The sequence below is a fragment of the Zeugodacus cucurbitae genome, chromosome 6, assembly GCF_028554725.1.
Source record: "Zeugodacus cucurbitae isolate PBARC_wt_2022May chromosome 6, idZeuCucr1.2, whole genome shotgun sequence".
NCBI lineage: Eukaryota > Metazoa > Arthropoda > Insecta > Diptera > Tephritidae > Zeugodacus > Zeugodacus cucurbitae.
In genome coordinates this window covers 25,588,201-25,607,513 of record NC_071671.1, presented here as the reverse complement: position 1 = coordinate 25,607,513, position 19,313 = coordinate 25,588,201, and the positions used below count along the sequence as shown (strand labels likewise).

The 19,313-nt window shown below is 33.7% G+C and overlaps 1 protein-coding gene across 2 annotated transcripts in view; it reads right to left on the bottom strand.

Annotated features, from left to right (window-relative positions):
* Positions 1 to 19,313, bottom strand: part of LOC105213954 (uncharacterized) — a 286,125-nt gene that overhangs the window by 107,129 nt on the left and 159,683 nt on the right. For both annotated transcript variants that reach the window (XM_029041474.2, XM_029041475.2), the window contains exon 4: positions 505 to 637. In XM_029041474.2, coding sequence (XP_028897307.1) covers positions 505 to 637 — 133 coding nt within the window. The remainder of the gene's footprint in view (positions 1 to 504; positions 638 to 19,313) is intronic.

Below are 19,313 nucleotides of genomic sequence, written 5' to 3'. Positions count from 1 at the left end.
TAACTGTCGCTTCTAGATGATTGTCAGTTGTCTCTGTCTCCACGACAAATATCCAGTCGAGTTGCATTTTCAACCTGAGCTGGGTTCCGATGTAATGTTATGTAAATCAACTGGGCTTAAGGGAACTAACAGGAGTTGATACGTTTTCGAACATAATTGATTGTCTCTTCCAAGTCATAATGAAATGAGGTCTCAGTGTTTGATTCATGATTCAGGATCTGATTTGATGTCCTGGGGGTAGTAATCTCATCTCATGTAGAGACATGAGAGTTCGAAAATTTAACCAAACTATAGATACTGGTTCGAATGACGACGGTGGGTTTTCGAATATAATTGTATAGAGATTTACGGTTTGGAAGCCGTATAATTCAGTAACTAATCGGAATAGACTCACGATACTCAACTCATGAAGTACCTCCAACAAGCCCCAGCGATTTTCTTTTCACCTTCTTCACTCATCCATTACAATTAGCATTTAGTTATATTAACTTAATCTTCACTCACCTGTAAATGGGCGTCTTCAGACCCACTTTAAACCAAATTACGAGTGCAACGCGGTCCTCCAAAATGGGCGGCGTCACATTACAAGGCAAACGGCCCAATGTGCCTTGGATGGATTCGGACAGTACGGGCGGTCCTGTAAAGGCAAGAAAAAACCAGAAAAGAAATGTTAAAAAATGTGAGAGATAAATTAACAAAGTGAAACCCTAACTTAATTACGAAAAAATCCCAGATCCAAAGAAATGCAACTACGCCGGCAGCGTTGTAAACGCGGAATTGTAGCGCGAAAAATTTCAAATAATTTACAAAGCTCTTTAAAGGACAAATAACCTGGGGATTCGAAAAACAAATAACTAGTAATTAGCGCTACAAATTACCTGAAGGCAGGCAATTCCGCGGCTGAAAGGCGGACGGCGGACGACGGGGTGAGGCCAAAGTGTATAAGTGGAAAATGCAGCAAAGAGTTGGAGATATACACACATAGATATAACGGTATATGTATTACAGGAATGAGCGAAAGGGATAAATCAAAATGAGGACAAGCACACTTGGCTGGAGTGGGTACTTTTTGTTTTTGTTTTATTTCGTTTTTTTCTCTGTTTGCTGCAATGAACTCGCTAAATGAAGGCAAGCGGCGCATAGCGGCACAACACATCAGACATCCTTGAGGCTTAAACAATGCTAAGGCGCGCGTCGTCGACTCTTTGCTGCTTATCAACTTATTTTCTTCATTATGTCTTGAAAAAATGTCTAGCATCCTTTCAGTATGACAGACTTAAGCGGCACTAAAGGACTTTTCCGTGACATTTACAAAATTTGCTTTGAAGACTTTTCTAACTCCTTTAAGTTAATTCGCCACTCCCTCTCCACTCTTTACTTTTAAAGTTATTTATTCAGCCAAAGCGCTATTTATACTTTTTGTGTAGCATAGTTTCGGTTGATAGTATTTATAGAAATTGACTTTAAGAAAGTTTTCGTTGCCTAATTTAATTGCGAAAAAGTAAAAGAAAAACTCAATTAAGCAGTGAGCTTTTAAGTATGACTTTCTTATTAGAATGTGGAGGTGAAATTTGAAGTAAAACATCCAAGGAAAACTAAAGCAGATTTGAAAACTCATATTTCGATTTATTGTAAAGTAACTCAACTTTTCGTTCAACCCCTAGTAGTGTCTCCGATAAGCAATACGCCTAAATGTAGGCAACAAATATTAAATTTAAGAAAAGTAAATGAAATAAGATACTAGGGAACTCTTTAATGGTTCCATATGTTGAATCTTAAGGAAAAGCTTTGTTTGGAAACACTAGCATCAGTTCAGAGGCATTTTTGTCATATGTTTGGTAAGTGTCTTTGCTAATGTAGGCTACAGTTTCTTTGAAAACTTGTATGCTTTTTGAAAATTTCAACAGTAAATTTTAGAAAAACAATCACTACACTTAAATTTATGAAATATCTTCAATTCTAATCCATATATATTATTAGTGAAAACCCAAAATGGCTGTGTGGCTTGGATAAAAAAAAATGCGCCTCAATGTAACGTTTAATTCTTAATTTCTTAAAGCAACTTTTCGTGGGAACATAGTGTAAAAGATTATTGTGTTATTTTTCTCAAATCCCTAAATAATCACAGCATTTTATGAAAATATAAATTAGTTAGCAAAATTTAATAAGCGAACTTGAAATGTTCATTCTATCACCAGTAAATCTCTGCTCTTTTCCAGCAACCAGCATTTATTCAAATGTATATAAAAGTCGCGTTGTTTACACCATTGCGTCTGCAGTTGGCGTTGTTATTTTCATTTTCAACATTCAAATGGCAAAATTTTTAATTGAATTAGGTCGCGGTTGATGAAGCGTCCAAATAGAGTTCATTAACGCCACAAAACGACAACAAAAAAATTGAGCAAAATGAACGCTAATCAAATTAGTGAGTTTCAAAAAAAAAAAAAAGACAACTCTTGTTTACAATGGGCCTTGATTTCGTTATTTAAAAGCGAATTTTAGTTTTTTTTATCTGGCGATTTCGAGAAGATAAGGAAAGTTTTAAATAAAATATAAAAATTTTAACTCTGATTTCAAAAATTCAATAGTCCTCAAAAGAGTGGGCTTCGTATGTCTAATTTCTATTTTTTCCGATTTAATTTTTGAAGAAAACTTTAAGCTTAGCCAGTAAGCCATGTTTCTTTTGGAAATTTATGCTTGAGATTTTATTCCTGTCTTAGCCGATCTATTGTAACTAAGATGGGCTCTAAAAAATTATTATGTTTTAATTAAGATCTCTTTATTAAGCCTGGTATTGATAAGTCTTTATTCACAAGTTAATACTGGCTTGATATCTAGAACAGTTTTAGTTACTATTTTATATGGGTTTTCCCTACTGAGATAAGATTTATTGAGTCATACTTCAGTTTGAAATTTCGGATTGATCTTGATGACCATTTTTCGTCTGCTCTTATTTGATAAATCTAAGCTGTAATTTTAGACTTTTTTATCCTCTCTGAACCGAGCTCTCCGTATAAATCATAGTAGTTCATTTAGTAATCTTGGATTGAGTTTTATAGTCTAACTAAGCTAGGATTCAACAAATTTGGATTCATTTAGAAATCTTAAATGTATATTGGAAGATCTTTTGTGGTTCTCATTTAGTCGAGTTTTCTTTAAGCCAGGTTTTAACAACTCTTAGTTCTCTCTGTAGTTTTTGATTTCGATTTCTGACTTTTATGGTCTTTCTTTAGCAGAGCTCGACTTACTAAGACCGTTTATAACAAATGAATTCCTGTTTTAAAATTTAAAAAGTAAGAAAGACAGGCTTTACTAAGTTCTATTATTTGTCATATTTGATTGAGATTTAATACCTTATTCATTATCTCTGAGCCGAATTGTGTTTAATAAGCAAAGCTTTAACCAATTAATGTCTGTTTTTGGTCTTCTTCTCCTTAAAAAGTCTGGTTTGATAATATACTTGAAAATTCTGGATTAATGTTGAACAACTTTTGAGGTGCTCTTAGCTGAGCTCACCTTCTAAGATTGACTTTAACACGCCTTAGTACATCTGGTAATCTTTGAATGAGATTTATCACATCTTTTGGTGTTTTTTTAGCTCAGTTCGGCTCACCAAAGTAGACCTTATGAAATCATGGTGATTTTTATAAGGCTGGGATGAGGTTGTTGATCTGTTTTGACTACCTTTTATGTATAATTTTCATCCAGTCTTATATTTTATTGCTCTCCTTTCGCAAAAGTCAGCCTTAAGACACTTCGAATGCAAATTTAAAGCTTAAATGGTATTCTTCGCAGTTAAATACTAACTAAATTTTGAATCTGATTACCAAATTAAGTAAATATAAATATTTCTAGTGCAATTTGTGCAGTAAATATTCAATTTAAACATATATGAATATTATTTGGGTCCATGTTTGCGTACAAATACCACAAAACAATTTCACTTCGACATAGATATTTATACGAAAATATTGCTTATTGCCAAAATGCTATCGTTTCATTTTGTGGTTGCACTGTAACCACAGTGAAATTTATGGCTTATAAAATGTGGTTTATGTCAATTTAGGTGCAAATAAACACATCTGAAGGTATTTACATATTACCAGCACTTTGCCAAATGCAATCAACCACTACTATTTGCGTTTAACTATTTATGTACTTATTTATCAAGCGATGGTGTGGCAACGACTAGAGCAGTGCAGAGTGGCAGACGTTGTTGTGCAAGAGACACACACAAAGTAGTATTTTTGGTGACATTCACCTACTTCCAGTGTGCAAACTATCGCATAAAATGTTTATAGTCATAATACACAGGCACTTAACGGCACACACTCACACATATATGTACGTTATATAAAAGCAATCATGAAAGTAGTGTACTTATGTGGAGTTAAGTACGAGTAAGTATGTATATATGTTTGGGTGCATACATAGCCTATAAATTTTGCTGTATGAATGGGTGCGCTTTACGCTCTAATAAACACTTTCTTCAAAATACACTACTTTTTGTAGCTGCACACAGAAGATTGGTGAAATAACTGCGCAGTGGTTACAGAACTGGTCCGGATGTAGTAAGAGAAGGATCAGTTCAAGTCTTGTAGTTAATGGAGTGGTCGAATTCTGATTAGATATGTATCATTTGAGTTTAGCTTTTGATTTTACGCAAAGAAACAGTTACCGTATAAATTTTGAGGAATTTGTGATTGAATTTTATAGACAAAGATTTTAGACAGAATTATATATAAAACTTGTCGATCTGAGTAATTTCCATTATTTGGTAGTCTACAAAGTACCATTTGCGTTATTTAAAGACAACTATGTACAGTACATATTTGGGTATCCAGGACCTTTGAGAATACTCCTCTCACTCTACATAACCTCTAAAAGTATGGTTCTTCCTTATGCTGGGTCGCATTATTAGCCTAATTCTACGACTTCTACTTCTTCAAAGCTTCTTCTTCAAGCATATTTGATTGATAAATTTTACTTTTCCTCGATATATTTTTGAACTCACAACCTTTCCGGAATAAATTACACCGAAGATGTCATTAAACAAGAAAAAACGTTAACTTCGGCTGTACCGAAGGTAATATACCATTCACAGGTGCATTTCTTTTAGTAACTATGTGTTTTAGCAAATCTAAAGACGTAAGAAAAAGTAAGTAAAAAAAAGAAAACATTTTATTAATTCTTTTTAGCCGGGTTGTTTGCTAGAAACATTAAGGTTATCTAGTTAACCGATCTGAACAATTTCTTCGGAGATTATATTATTACCTTAAGCAGTAATCCATGTCAAATTTCGTAAAGATACCACGTCAAATGCGAAAATACAAGCCCTTGCTTCTGATCGTTCAGTTTGTATGGCAGCTATATGCTATAGTGAACCAATCTGAACAATTTTTTTCGGAGATTAAATTATTTCTATGAACAATAACTCACACCAAATTTCGTGAAGATATGTAGTAAAATGCGGTAGTTTTCCATATAAGCCCTTAATTCCGATCGTTTAGTTTGTATGGCACCTATATGATATAGTGGTGCGATATAGGCAGTTCCGACAAATGAGCAGCTTCTTGAAGAGAAAATAACATCTGCAAAATTTCAAAACGGTATCTTAAAAACTGAAGGACTAGTTCGTATATATACAGACGGACAGACAGACGGACATGGCTAAATCGATTCAGCTCAATATACTGATCATTTATATATATACTTTATAGGGTCTCCGACCCTTCCTTCTGGGTGTTACAAACATCGTGACAAACTTAATATACCCTGTCTGTTCAGGGTATAAAAAACCATAACATCCTATAGTAATCAGTTACATATTACTTTCGAACTAGTGCTTTTTACTAGATGTAGTATACAATTTATTGATATTGCATTGTCAAAATTTACTCTACCGTTAAGTACAACAACAAAAGCAAGGTAGCTGTCACATTCATTGCATTTTACTTCATTACAGCTAGTTTGCGCCATTTAATATCTTTTTGTTAAGTTGTATGCTATGCAGTAGTATTGTTGTTGTTACTTCTGATTTTGTTGCTGTTTTCATTTACTTGCATTGACATAGACGACATAGTTAAATTGTGTACCTATAACAGTTAACCAAGTAATGAGCGCTTAAGCGTGCTTAGTAGCATTGATTGCGGGTGTTTGAGTATGAGTATGAAGACAAATATGTGTGTGTGTGTTTTATAATTATGGCTATTCAGTATTTTATGCAATTTACACGCAAACAAAACGCTTTGTTAAAACGCACTGACGGAAGAGTTGTTATTAGGCGAGCTTTAGTTATACCAGGTGGTAAAAAGGATTGAGGTTAGGAAATAGAATTTAAGAAATTCATAAATTAATTAAAGAGAAAAAATGGAAAAAGTTGTTTAAAAAGTCTTATTTAGAGTGGTTTCTTATACAATATTTTTAGTTTTTGAATGAAAAATTAAATTGAGCTTAAAACTTTAAGGTCTACCAAAAGCTCAATGTTGTCAAAACCAGTAAGGAAGCTCACTATTATAACTAAAAATCATTTATAACTGTAAAATAAATATATTTTTGCACAAATTACTACACTGTCTTCGCACTCTCATATTATTCTACCAGGTTACTATATATTCTCACTATCACCTCACATGACCAACAACACTCTTACTATCACTCTGTGCTCACACATTTTAAGTCCTGCTAATAACACACATAATTATTAATTTACGCACACGCACGTAGACACTTTCCATATCCTGTCTTTGAACTGTACTGCAAATTGCACAGCATTTATGTCAGCTCATTTTGTGGTCGACTGCTTCACAGCACTGTGTCATAAGCTACTAAATATGTGCTAATATACACACTTACATATGTACGTATATTTAGGTAATATTGTGTATATAAATTTGTGGCAACTTTGATGGCATGATTTTGTGGTTGTTTGTGGCTGATTTTGTCATGTTACAGTGAATTTCGCAAATTAGAAGTGCTTTGCCATTAAGACTATTGAATAGTGATGTATTAATATGTGCGTAGTACTAAGCTTTTACTTATATAAGGTTGATGGTTTGATGCATGATTATTGCTTATAGTAGTCTACTTTTGGGGCGGAAATTGGTGGTATTTTGAATCAAAAAGCACATTTCTGCATGAAGAAAGTTCGAATTTTAAATAAAAAAAATTGAGATATCTTAATGAAACTTGGAAACTGAGGAGTTTGGGAAATGGGCGAAATTGGACCACTTATGGGTCATAAACCATATATCAGGAACTACTCCACAGATTTCAATGAAATTCGGTATACAATATTTTCTTTACACCCTGATAACACGGATAAAAAATAGACGAAATCGGTTCACAACCACGACTACTTCCGATATAACTAAATTTTGAATTCCATCTCATTCCTTCACTTTATAATATATACATTAGGAACCAATGAAGATAGCGCAATAAAACTTTACACAAATAGTGTATGTGATCTGTGTCATCACTTGTGAAAAAATTGTAGAGATCGGACTATCACTTTTCAATCCCCCGGATGTCGAATATGAAGAATTCAGTGCCTTAGGCTAATTTTCAACCGAAAATATCGTTAAATCTCTGAGATATAGTAGTGTATCTCGGCACCAAAAATGGTTAAAATCGAGTCATAACATCTCCTAGCTCCCATATACCTAATTGTAGGTTTTTCAAAAATACGATGGGCTCAATACCTTATAAATCGGTTAATATGTGAAATATCTTAGCCAAATTATGTGAGCATATACTCTTAGATATAATGTATGTTGGTGATAAAAATGAGTGAAATCGGTTCAGGAGTTACCTCAGCGCTCATTTACTATATATTATGATTTTTGTCATTATATTGGACTTTATGCCGAATATTTGGAACAAATTGTTTGTTATCTTAATAAAATTAAATAAATAAATTTCGGGATCAAAAAATGCTCGGTTACTTCGGAACTTCTCCTTTCCTTACTTTTTATATTTATAAATATTTTTCATTGCTAATTTTATACATATTTTCTGTCCATTCCAGTCATTTGTATTTCTTTTTCAACAACAATTTGTTGTTGTTGTAACTCATAATTACGCCTACGTAAACAAATTTCTATTCGATCATTAGAGTGGTAGAGGTGAGTCAAAATTGTCATTGCAAATGTAAAAATATAGCAACAACAACAAATAACACAGAAAAACTAAAATTGTACGCAGACACTCAGCATTTGATTTGACTACGCGCCATAAATAGCATAAATATGTACAGTAGTGTGCAACAAAAATGTACGATTTCGATATTTCGATTGTCATAAGCTAAATGACACGGACATACACAAATACACATGTGTTTAAACGCTAATTGCGCGCAATTTAAGCGAATAGGACACAAGGAGAGAGATAAAAACAAGCGCGCTTTTGCTATTATTAGCCTGTGCAGGATATGCGAGCGCGGCTATTGCGTTGGCAGCTAAACGTATTGGGGTAGACATGGCATTTATTTATTGTACGTATGTAAATGCCAAATTTGGAAATGTAAAATATGTAAATTGCCAGCGGCTACTAGACAGCAATGGATGTTGGAGTAGACAGTTACAGGCATATAAATAGACACACATATATATGTGTATGTGTAATATAAAATGACAGCGCTGTTGTACGCTTTAATATATGTGTATATGTATGGAAATATATATATATATATATATATATATATATATATATGTGCGTATGTATATAACTATATATCCAAATGTAAGCTTGTATTTATGTGTGTGCCGCCACCATCATTTGTTCAATGGTTAAATGAAAGCATTAGCAAAGCATTTAATTATCGCAATTAGCTAATTACAGAGACAGCTAACGTTCGTGCCGAACACAAACATACATACATCTATACAATAATACATTTAAACACACTCTCAAGAAATATATATACATACATATATACATTATCAGACTCAAATTTGTAGCGCTGTAGTTAATTTAAACGCTAGTAGTCATGTGTACTTTTAATTGAAGGAAATGCGTTGAAATTTGTGGTTAACAGCGCAACTTGACTGTCATACTCAATTTGAGAGCGCGCTTTTTCAGCATATACTCGCCGGCAGTGATATGTAAAATGGCAGTGCAAATAAGTAGAAATGCTTTAAAATTCGTTTATGCCAAAGCATTTTCAAAAATTTCCATAAATAAAACTGCAGAAGCGCTTGTAAAGCCATTATATGCTATAAAGAGACACCATAGCGTATACGCAACCTGCAAGTAATAACTACTGTGCCCATGCATATATGTAAACATTCCAATGTATAACGGTTTTTGTGCATGGAACTGTAATTCTGTTATATTCAAACGCCCGTACATTTAACCTAACTGTTAATTAATCACGTTTAATTTGTCTGGTTTATTAGTTACAATTGTTAGTGTTGTGGCAAAGTTGTTAAACTGGTTAGGAAAAGTCGTGCAAAGTATCGGTAAAATTGAGGTGGGAAGGGAGCAGAAGTTGAGCATAGGCTTTGCTATTCGTTACAATGAGTTCTTAATATAATTTTCAGTGTAAAATGTTCGCTTTTGGGGCACTGAAGTCGATAACGGGTTTAAAGAGATCTACAACTTTTTCATTAACTATTTTTACTAAAGGTGAAGCAACGAATTTTCATATAGTTTTTAATATATTTAAATCGTATTCGAATATAGCATATCACTCTCCTTATTTGGGGGTTAAAGATGGCAACAGAAATATTTTTTTTTTAATTCGTTTCTTTCTTATTCGAACAATAACTAGTATATATTACAAAAGTAGTAGTAGCTTTGAAAAATCAAGTTCGCTAGATGGTGCTGTTGGCAAGAAGACATATATTTATTGGTTTCTACTAAATTTTCAATAAATTCAAATTTTTATTGCACAATTTTATTGATACATTTGGATGCTGTAGTATTGAGAAAGCACTGGAGTATTCTCTGGGTTAGCTAATAAAAAAAAAAAACAAAAAAAGTTGTGGTTCTTTTCCTATACAGAGCCTTACATCCACATAGAAGGTGTGTAATCGTTTCCTCCTCCTTTTCTTCTTAGCAGCTTCTGCAATAATCATTAAAAGGTATACCCAGTCTGCTGATGTGTGCCGCAATCAGACAGTGTCCCGTTAACACCCCTAGAAGGGTTCATGTGTATTATAATAAGCGACATGTCGATTTTATTATTTTGTCTGCTACGATATGTGTATGTATAAAGTCACCTTTAGCAACCTTTCCTAAAAAATTTTGTCATAGATGGTTCATGAATAAAACTTATAAATAATAACTTCGATGGATAGTGGTTTTTTGTATGTCACGCTATTTCGCTTTCCTTTATCGTTTTTTATACGTCTATCGATTTTCTACTCTATATTCCTCAAATTCTATCATGTATGCAATATAGCACACTCTCTCTATATTCTACTACATATATACTCTTCTCCTTCTATGTTTTTTTTTTTTTTTTCAATATCAAACTCTGTCTATTCCTTTCTATATTGTCATCTCACTTTATCACCTTTTCAATATAAAACTGTCTCTCTGTTCCTCTCCTTTTGTGCGATCGCTCTTGCGGTTAATAACTCTCTCTATTCCTTGCTATATCCATATCATTTTATCTTCTCTATTTTTTACATTCAAATCTAATGATCTAATGATTAGATCACTCTTTGAAAATATCATTATCTTTCTTCCTCTCTCCGAGAAGTTGACTATATTAACTTTTCGACGTTTTTCCGATCAATTGGTATACATAACAAACTCAACTATATTAAATTTTATCGCTTTCCAGCAACTTCCACAGATTTCTTTAAATCTTTAAACTCACTTCTCACTGAAGTACCCTGCATGTCATTTCACCCTAGCTTTTTCTTGCTCTCTCCATCACTACACTTTCACACTTAACCGCAAAATATCAATTTCGTCCAACTAAATAATTCGTTGGAATTTGCCTAAGTTAATCACATTTTTATGTTAATACCAAAACAAATTAACGTGAACAAACGCACTGAAGTAGGCCAATAGAAGCGATGCTTTCATGTTAGCAATGCTTTGATTATGCTCAGTCAGCTATATATGCGAGTATTAATTATTACAGCTGTTACATTATACTTGGCATAATTATGCGTTCGAAATGTTAAGTAATTATTTACATATGTGAGTGTGGGTGTATGTAGGAAAATGTGAGTGTGTTTGTGTGCTGTTATAAAATGTCTTAATTCGATGGCACGTGTCCGTGTTTTTTCGATTTATATGCGCATTAGTTATGTATTGAAATGCTATATACAATGTGTATATATACAGAAGGATTTACATATATATAATACATATTTCTATAAATTATATACTATAAATCACAGAATACAAGTCCTTTTGCTGTTTTCGTAATCAGATTTTCGATAGCGCGCGTTTGGTTTTGTAATTATCGTTTGGTAATGCAACAGCAATGCATTCCTGTTTGTCTCTATGTAAATATATACATACTTATGTATATGTATACAGTAAGCATCCACGCTTGTATAAAACTAATTACTAGCTCTGTTGCATATTTATCCGTTATTAATTGGAAATTATGCGCGAATTCTGATTGCTAATTAATTGCTGCGTTGGTAGTGATGGCGCGGGCGTTAAGGCAATTACTTAAGAACCACTCAGTAGTAGAGCAAAATACATGCAATGCTATTTATGTTCGAACATTGTAGTTCAAAATGATTCGCATGTATTAAATTATTAATTTTTTAATAATTTATTGCTTTACAAATTTGAAATCGAGCCAAAAAAGCTATAATTAGGGTTGCTTGTTGAGTCAGTGACCAATGGAGCAAATATTTCTCCACTAAAATTTTTTATAAATATTTTTACACCTTATGAGACATTCAAAAGTTAACTAAAAATTTAATTAATTCGTTTCTATACTTTAAGAATACGAAACCATTTTATAAGACTTGGAGAACAATTTTCAAATTAAATTAGTTAAGTTAAGTTATATTATGTTACATTAAGTTTTGTTATGTTATGTTATGTTAAGTTAAGTTAAGTTATGTTATGTCACGTTAAGTTACGTTAAGTTAAATTGAGGAAAGTAAAGTTAAGTTAAGTTATGTTATATTAAGTTAAGTTAAGTTAAGTAATGTTAAGTTAAGTTGAGTTATGTTGAGTAAAGTTAAGTTATGAAATTTAAGTTAAGTTAAGTTCAGTTAAGAAATTTAAATTACGGTATTTCAAGTAGTGTTATGTTAAGTTAAGTTATGTCACGTTAAGTTATGTTAAATTATATCATCTTAGTTTAAGTTAAGTTGAAGTAAGTTAGTTGAAACTTGAACTTGCCACTGTTATTAGTGTCTCCGAAAATACTATATCCTCTGTAGGGTACTCTTAGTTCCAAATAACTACTTTCAGAGAAGCAATCTAATACAGCAGACTACGCAGTTAGTATGATAAAGATACGTAGAAAACAATTATATTCGTTAAAAAGTCAAGCTAGTACTGATGGTTGTGGCTAATCTATTAAACTAGGAATCCTAGGTTCCTTTGCATCGGACTTCGCAGTTAGTATGATAAAGATACGTAGAAAAGAATTATATTCGTTAAAAAGTCAAGCTAGTACTGATGGTTGTGGCTAATCTATTAAACTAGGAATCCTAGGTTCCTTTTCATCCTTTCTCATAATGCCAGCATTAACGGACGATTGCATGGACCCCCCTTTGATATATGATATATGGTCTGGCGACCCATCGTGTTGAATACAGAACTATTCGGAAACGATGGAGATTGAAGTGGATCACTATGAAACTATCACGGAAGAAGTTAAATCTAAGTTAAATCAAATTAAGTTAGTCTAGAGTCACGGTAGTGTTAATTAAGTGTCATAAAGCAACATTTCTTCACCATTGTCCACATTTTCAATTATTCAAAAATTGAAATGAACCAAAATAACGCACTCAAGCTGTCAACGTACAATAGAATGCCGCCTCAACACGCGTCATTTCAAAATTCCACGCCGCATTCCTCACGTCTAATGTGGTTTGCAACAGTAAAAAATGTTAACTTACAACAGACAATAGACATTTTTTACACTTTTTTGCATCAAACAATTTTCGCTACAACACCAAGACTTTGATGTGCTGAGCAAACCGGATTATTTAAATCACATTTCTACGGCGGAATTCATTAAATTTAATACAAGCCAGACGTAACAGCATTTGCATGTCATACGCCACGCGCCTAAGTGTATGCTACAAAGCTTGCGAATGGCTGGTTTGCTGATCGCACATGCTATTTTTACACCGCACAATTGTTGTTGTTGTTTATTTTTTCAACTGTCTGTCATAAAGTTTATAATCGTGTTTGTACGTAAATATATTTCACAAGGTTGCGCAAATATGCCTTTGTTATATAAATGCAATAATAAAAGTAGCTAAGCACTTACAGCTTGTTGTTTTTGTCGCTTCGCTCTTGTTTTCGTGATTTTTTTTTTCTGCCATGTAAACCATTGTCATTGTCGACGCTGCTGCGGAAAGTAGTAAATATTGCCACAATAATGCAACAACAACCAACATTGTGGCACAACATAAGCAACAACAGTGAAATGAAAGTAACAACATCAAGAGAACAGTAACCAAGGTTTATATGAAATGCTGTGGTGTAGAGAACAATGCGGTTGTGCTTGACGTCGCCGGCGTGCCACTAAGTAATCTCGAGCGCAAGCTTCGCCTATGTACCCTTGATATACACTTATGAGCGTTCATCCTTTGAGTAAACAACATAAAAATGGAGATAATGATGTAAAGTATATTTGCTTTAGGCGTCCACACACCATTCTATACAACAAATCTTTAGGGTAGTGAGTTAAGGTTATCGGTTGTAGAGTTTCCAACTAAATTAAAGATTTTTTTCTTTACTAAATAATACATAAATATAGATATGAAACAGAAATCTTATATATGATAAATGAAATTATCCATTTAATATATTTTTTTTATTATTTGAGTTTTGGTTGATTTATAGGGTTGCACAAAACTCGAGATTAATCAATAAAGTTTACCTAATTTCCTCTCGATATTATTTACCATGTCTATAGAAAGTCGCACTCGGACTATAAATTTTCCAGGCTCCAGACATCGCACACGAGGACCCATGCTTTTGTGTTTAATTTTTTGCCGAAATTTTCGGTAAATCTCTCAGATATTTCAAAGAAATTCAGAGAGAATATTTTTCTTCTAATAATGTATCTCTGTACCAAAAGTGGGTGAAATCGGTTCATTACTTACCCAGTTCCTATATACCTAGTGTAAAGATTTTCAAACATCCGATGGGCTTTATACCATATTTATCGGTTAATTAAGTATTTTAGCAAACTAAAGTGAGCTTATAACCTAGTTTATAGTATAGCTTGTTGACGAAAATTAGTGAGATCGGTTCAGGATTCACCCCTCATTCCTCATATACTATAAATAATAATTTTCGTTATTTTAGTAAATTAGCCTTTTCACACATCCGATGGGCTTTATACCATATTTATCGGTTAATTAAGTATTTTAGCAAACTAAAGTGAGCTTATAACCTAGTTTATAGTATAGCTTGTTGACGAAAATTAGTGAGATCGGTTCAGGATTCACCCCTCATTCCTCATATACTATAAATAATAATTTTCGTTATTTTAGTAAATTAGCCTTTTCACACAGCAGTTAATTGATCAATTAACCGGTTTTCGATCGATTAAAGCGCTGATTTAGATTGATGTACCACATACAAGAATCTTATTTTACTACATTTATTTTTAGTGGAATACAAATGAAGTTGAAACTAGAAAACGACTCTAGGAATAATTATCCACGTTGGAAATTTGATTGTAGTTATTGATAAAATAGCAATCAACTGATGAAACTCTCTTCTTATGAGCATGAACAAATTGTATAACAGCTGACCATAAATCGAGTAGCCGACTGTGCGAAGGGCAAAAACTACTTTCTCAATTATAATCATCCGATCTTTTTAATATTTAAAAATCCTTAAGTGGCATCATCGGAGAACCACCCAACATAACTATGCAAAGCTTCCAGAGTCAGAAGATACGATAAAATGTGGTGACTTCATTCTTATATGACATCCAGTTAATAGAGTCTATCTTAATCGAAGCAAATACTTTTTCAAAAGTTCTGCAACAAAATTTGTCTTATTGGTTTTAGAAAAGTTTGAACAGAGAATATATTTGAAAATTTAACTAAATATCTGCGAATAACTTGTTGTGTTCCAAGCTCACCTTAAGACATTTTTTTGATCATTATTTTATTTGATCACCCTAATATAATATATTTAGATATATTTTATTGAAAGTCCTCTCTCGACGAACAAAAACTAAACTCTACAAGTCCCTCATCATTCCCGTCCTACTTTATGGTGCAGAAGCGTAGACGATGTCAACGTCCGATGACACTAGGAGTTTTCGAGAGAAAGGTTTTGCGTAAGATGTATGCTCCCTTATATATTGGCAACGGCGAATACCGCATGGAATGATGAGCTATAAGTGTTACTCGACGTCTTAGACATAGTCCAGCGAATAAAAAGACAGCGGCTACGCTGGCTACGTCAGGTTGTTCGAATGGACGAAAGGGGTGTATACGCCAGTCAAGAAGAGAAGATATATTTTATTGAACCTTGTCTCACAGGAATGCTTTTTCTACACACTAGTAACCCGCTAAGTAAAAGTCTAGATTTTTCATAACCTTTTCTCTTTTGTTACTTCAAGTTTCTTACACCTCACGCCTCTCGCTATTATTTCGCAGATTTGACGAGTCACATTGATATTATTGACAGGCTCCGGCGAGTAGACACCATATGCACCATATTATTCCTCATCTTATATACAGACAAGTTGCCAGCTGGCTTTAACCAGTCACGCTCCGCCTAAATGCAATTCATCTATGATTATGCTTTATACCCCCACTATATCCCTCTCTCTCATTCTACTTCACTCACACGCACACACACCTCGACTCCTTTGCTTTATTTTGAGGAATGTGAGCATTGGTTGTTATTATCCTTCAGTTGAGTTTTGTTTACACTTATTGTTATTGTTATTGCAAGCTTGTTATTGTTATTATTACAATTTTGTTGTTTGTTGTTGTTACTGTTTTATTGCTTCGAAAACAAATCGCTGCAACGACAACAAATATTAACCGAATTGCCAGCGACATGATCAGGATATACACAACAACAACAACAGCTATCAAATCTACGCAGGCATAACCAGAAAATAACAGCAACAACAGCAATTTCCAGTAAAAAGCATAGAAGAAATGCTGAGCTGCATGATTTCGCGGCAATAAAAATGAATTGAATTTTCTTCAACTTTTTTGTTATTGTTGTTATGCTTTTATTGCTCTCTTCGAACATAAGTGCCGTTATTTAACAAAAAGGATTAACTTCTTCGGCGAAAAAAGTGCATGACTTGGCCTACAACGAAGAAAAGCTTTATGGATTTAAGCTTTTTCGTGGAAAACGAAATTGAAAAGAGAATTTTGCGACGCGAAAATTGCAAAGTACACAATAAAAGTTGGTCCGCTATTTTTTGTTGACGTGTCTTAGTTTTATCTACTTTTGTTGGCTAAATTCACTTTTAATGTTGGTAAATAAGAATTGGCTCAATTAGCTGAGATATGAGGTGGAAGTGAGTGAGGCAAAAAGTATGTGAAATAAGAGAGAAGGTGAGAAATGTATGCCTACATGCACATAGACGTCGGACTATTACGATAGAGCATTTTAGACTGGACTAAAATCTTCTGAAAATATATTTACTGGCTAGAACCAGAATTAAATTGCCTTTTTGATATGGCTTTTCTAAGGAACTGGCTATTCCTATCAAGATTGCCAGTTGTGTTCAAGCCACAATTGTCCACCAGTTAGAGCAGTATGAAAGGCTCAACTGGTAGTATCTTCGGCTACAAGGTCTTACCAGAGACTCTAACTTAGTACCACGGGGAGCAGGAGCCCAGGGAGCTTCGCTTCTAACCTTCTCATTGGAAATTGGATCTTCGGGGAGTTTCGTGGTGGTTGTGGTTTCAAAACCTAAATGCAGGCAGAGGGCCTTTGGTTACTACATGTGTAGTTAAATGGTTACCGGGTGTCGGACCCAAAGCAGGGCAGAGGTTTTAGATGGGTCTCGGCCCTACCAAGGTGTCATTAGTGTGCATAACACACTCCAATTGGTACTCAAGATGCATAGCAAACTCAGGGCAAACTCAAGGCATTGTATTGATACGAAGTGCTTTTGAGCACCGTGAGGTTAGGCCGTTGTCGGCAAGTACTCACATAAGTCAAACTCACTAGTTGGACTAAAATCTGTAAAAAATTTTAGGTTTTAAGAACTTTCTCGAATATTACATTTTTGAGTTCCGAAAATATCTAAAATCTCTTAGAAATTTAAGAGCATGCACTTCTTAATAATGTTCTGTGGCTTCTTAACCAATATTTTGAACTAAAACTGTGAGTTCTGAAGAACTCTGAAACTTTTAAAACGAACAGCGCTGTGAAACGGGCATGAGATCTGAGCATGACCTTCAAAATTTCGAAACTTATTCTCACAGAACTACTGTCCCTTAGAATATTATTTGAAAAATCTAAGTCTCGCAGAAAAGCTTAAATTTTTATGAATTAAATAATGAAATTTTTAAAGATTTTACTGGATGATATTGGAGAGTTGCCGGAAAAAAATTTCGAACTCTTATTTACAAATTCAAACAATTATACTAGGAAACGAATAGAACCACACTACTATTAAAACAAAATCTATCTTCAACTTGTATTTTACTCGATGAGTTTAATTTTTTGAAGAGGAAAACATCTCACTTATTTCAAATTTGAACCAAAATAAGTAGCGCCACCCTAATACACACATGCGTAATACTATTTTACACCCTCCAAAGCACAAGCTTACGCAACAGGAGCTCTCATCTCTCACAGCATTTATGTGTGTTACCAGGATATTGCTGCGTCTACATTTCCGAAATTTAAGACTTGCGTATTATATTTATTATTACACTGTTTTTGTTGCTTGTTTCGCAACAATTTTTTGCTTGTAAAACGTAGCAGGTTTTATTGCTAACAAAGGAAATAAATACCACAGGTATCATTTACCATTTTAATGGTTGTATTACTGTCGGTGGAATACCAAAACAACCACAACTGACGAGCAAATATTTGCATGAAGGCACAATTGTTTGATTTTCTTACATTTATTTTGTGGCATACATACATATACTTTCTTACGAATTGTGATGATTTTGCAGCTTTGTGCGCATTGCTTTGTTAGACTTTTAAGTATCTAAGTAGTCTAAGTAATTAAATAATCCATTAGATGATTGGTGAGTTGTATAGAAATGTTGTAGGCTTTTAACTTTTTAAACTGCTGACTTGGCAATTGCACGAGAACAATAAAAAGCGGCAATAATGGTGATTTTTTGTGATATGAAAAAAGTGATGAGCTTTCAAAAATTCCATTCAAATTTTTTTTGAAGGAATCAATCAGCTAAATTAGTTGTTATTAGTAAAAATGACAGTTTTTGCTCTGTGTAAATTTTGTCTTTAGTGTAAATTAGAACATATTCATATCAACCAGCGACCCATTTTCCTTAAGATTCGTCTAAAGATAGCTTCAGAGCTCAGGAAAAGCTCCAAGCACTACTTCAAAGAAATTATTTGCTTGTTGCTGGAAGAGATCTTCTTGATTTAGAACTTTCTTGTCTTCGAAACAAGTACAGTTTTCTATTCAATCAACTGAACTACCGAAAAGCTTTTTAAAGCGTTTCTATGTATTCTAATTAAGAATAAGAATTCCAACAAGTCCCAAGAAGGGGTTTCCAAGGGTTTCCTAGAGCCAGTTTGGTTTGATATATGTTCCAAGATCTTTCGTAAGCACTCCTTTAATAATGTGTGCTAGAAAATACTCAATTTAACTCCAGCCATTACGCCGACTTATGCTAGAAACCTCAGGACCTTCGAGCCGTAATCACTGAAGCAACTTACTCGGCAGCAATGGCCGTTCAGTACATATTTTTTCTTATTTGAGCCTGTTTCCAAGCCGATAATAAACCGGAAGAATATTTATAAGAACCCTGCATACTATATCCTCAGTTCGATGAAAACTCAATATCAGAAGTAAAAAATCTGGAAAGATTTCATACCTTCAGTAATCCGTTACATTGATAGAATTTCGTTACCGTCATATACCTCCATTAAAAGAGCGCTCTCATTGCGAAAGAGGAAACAAGAGCCACGACTCACAAGAGTCAGTAATCACGGATAAAATTGAGGAA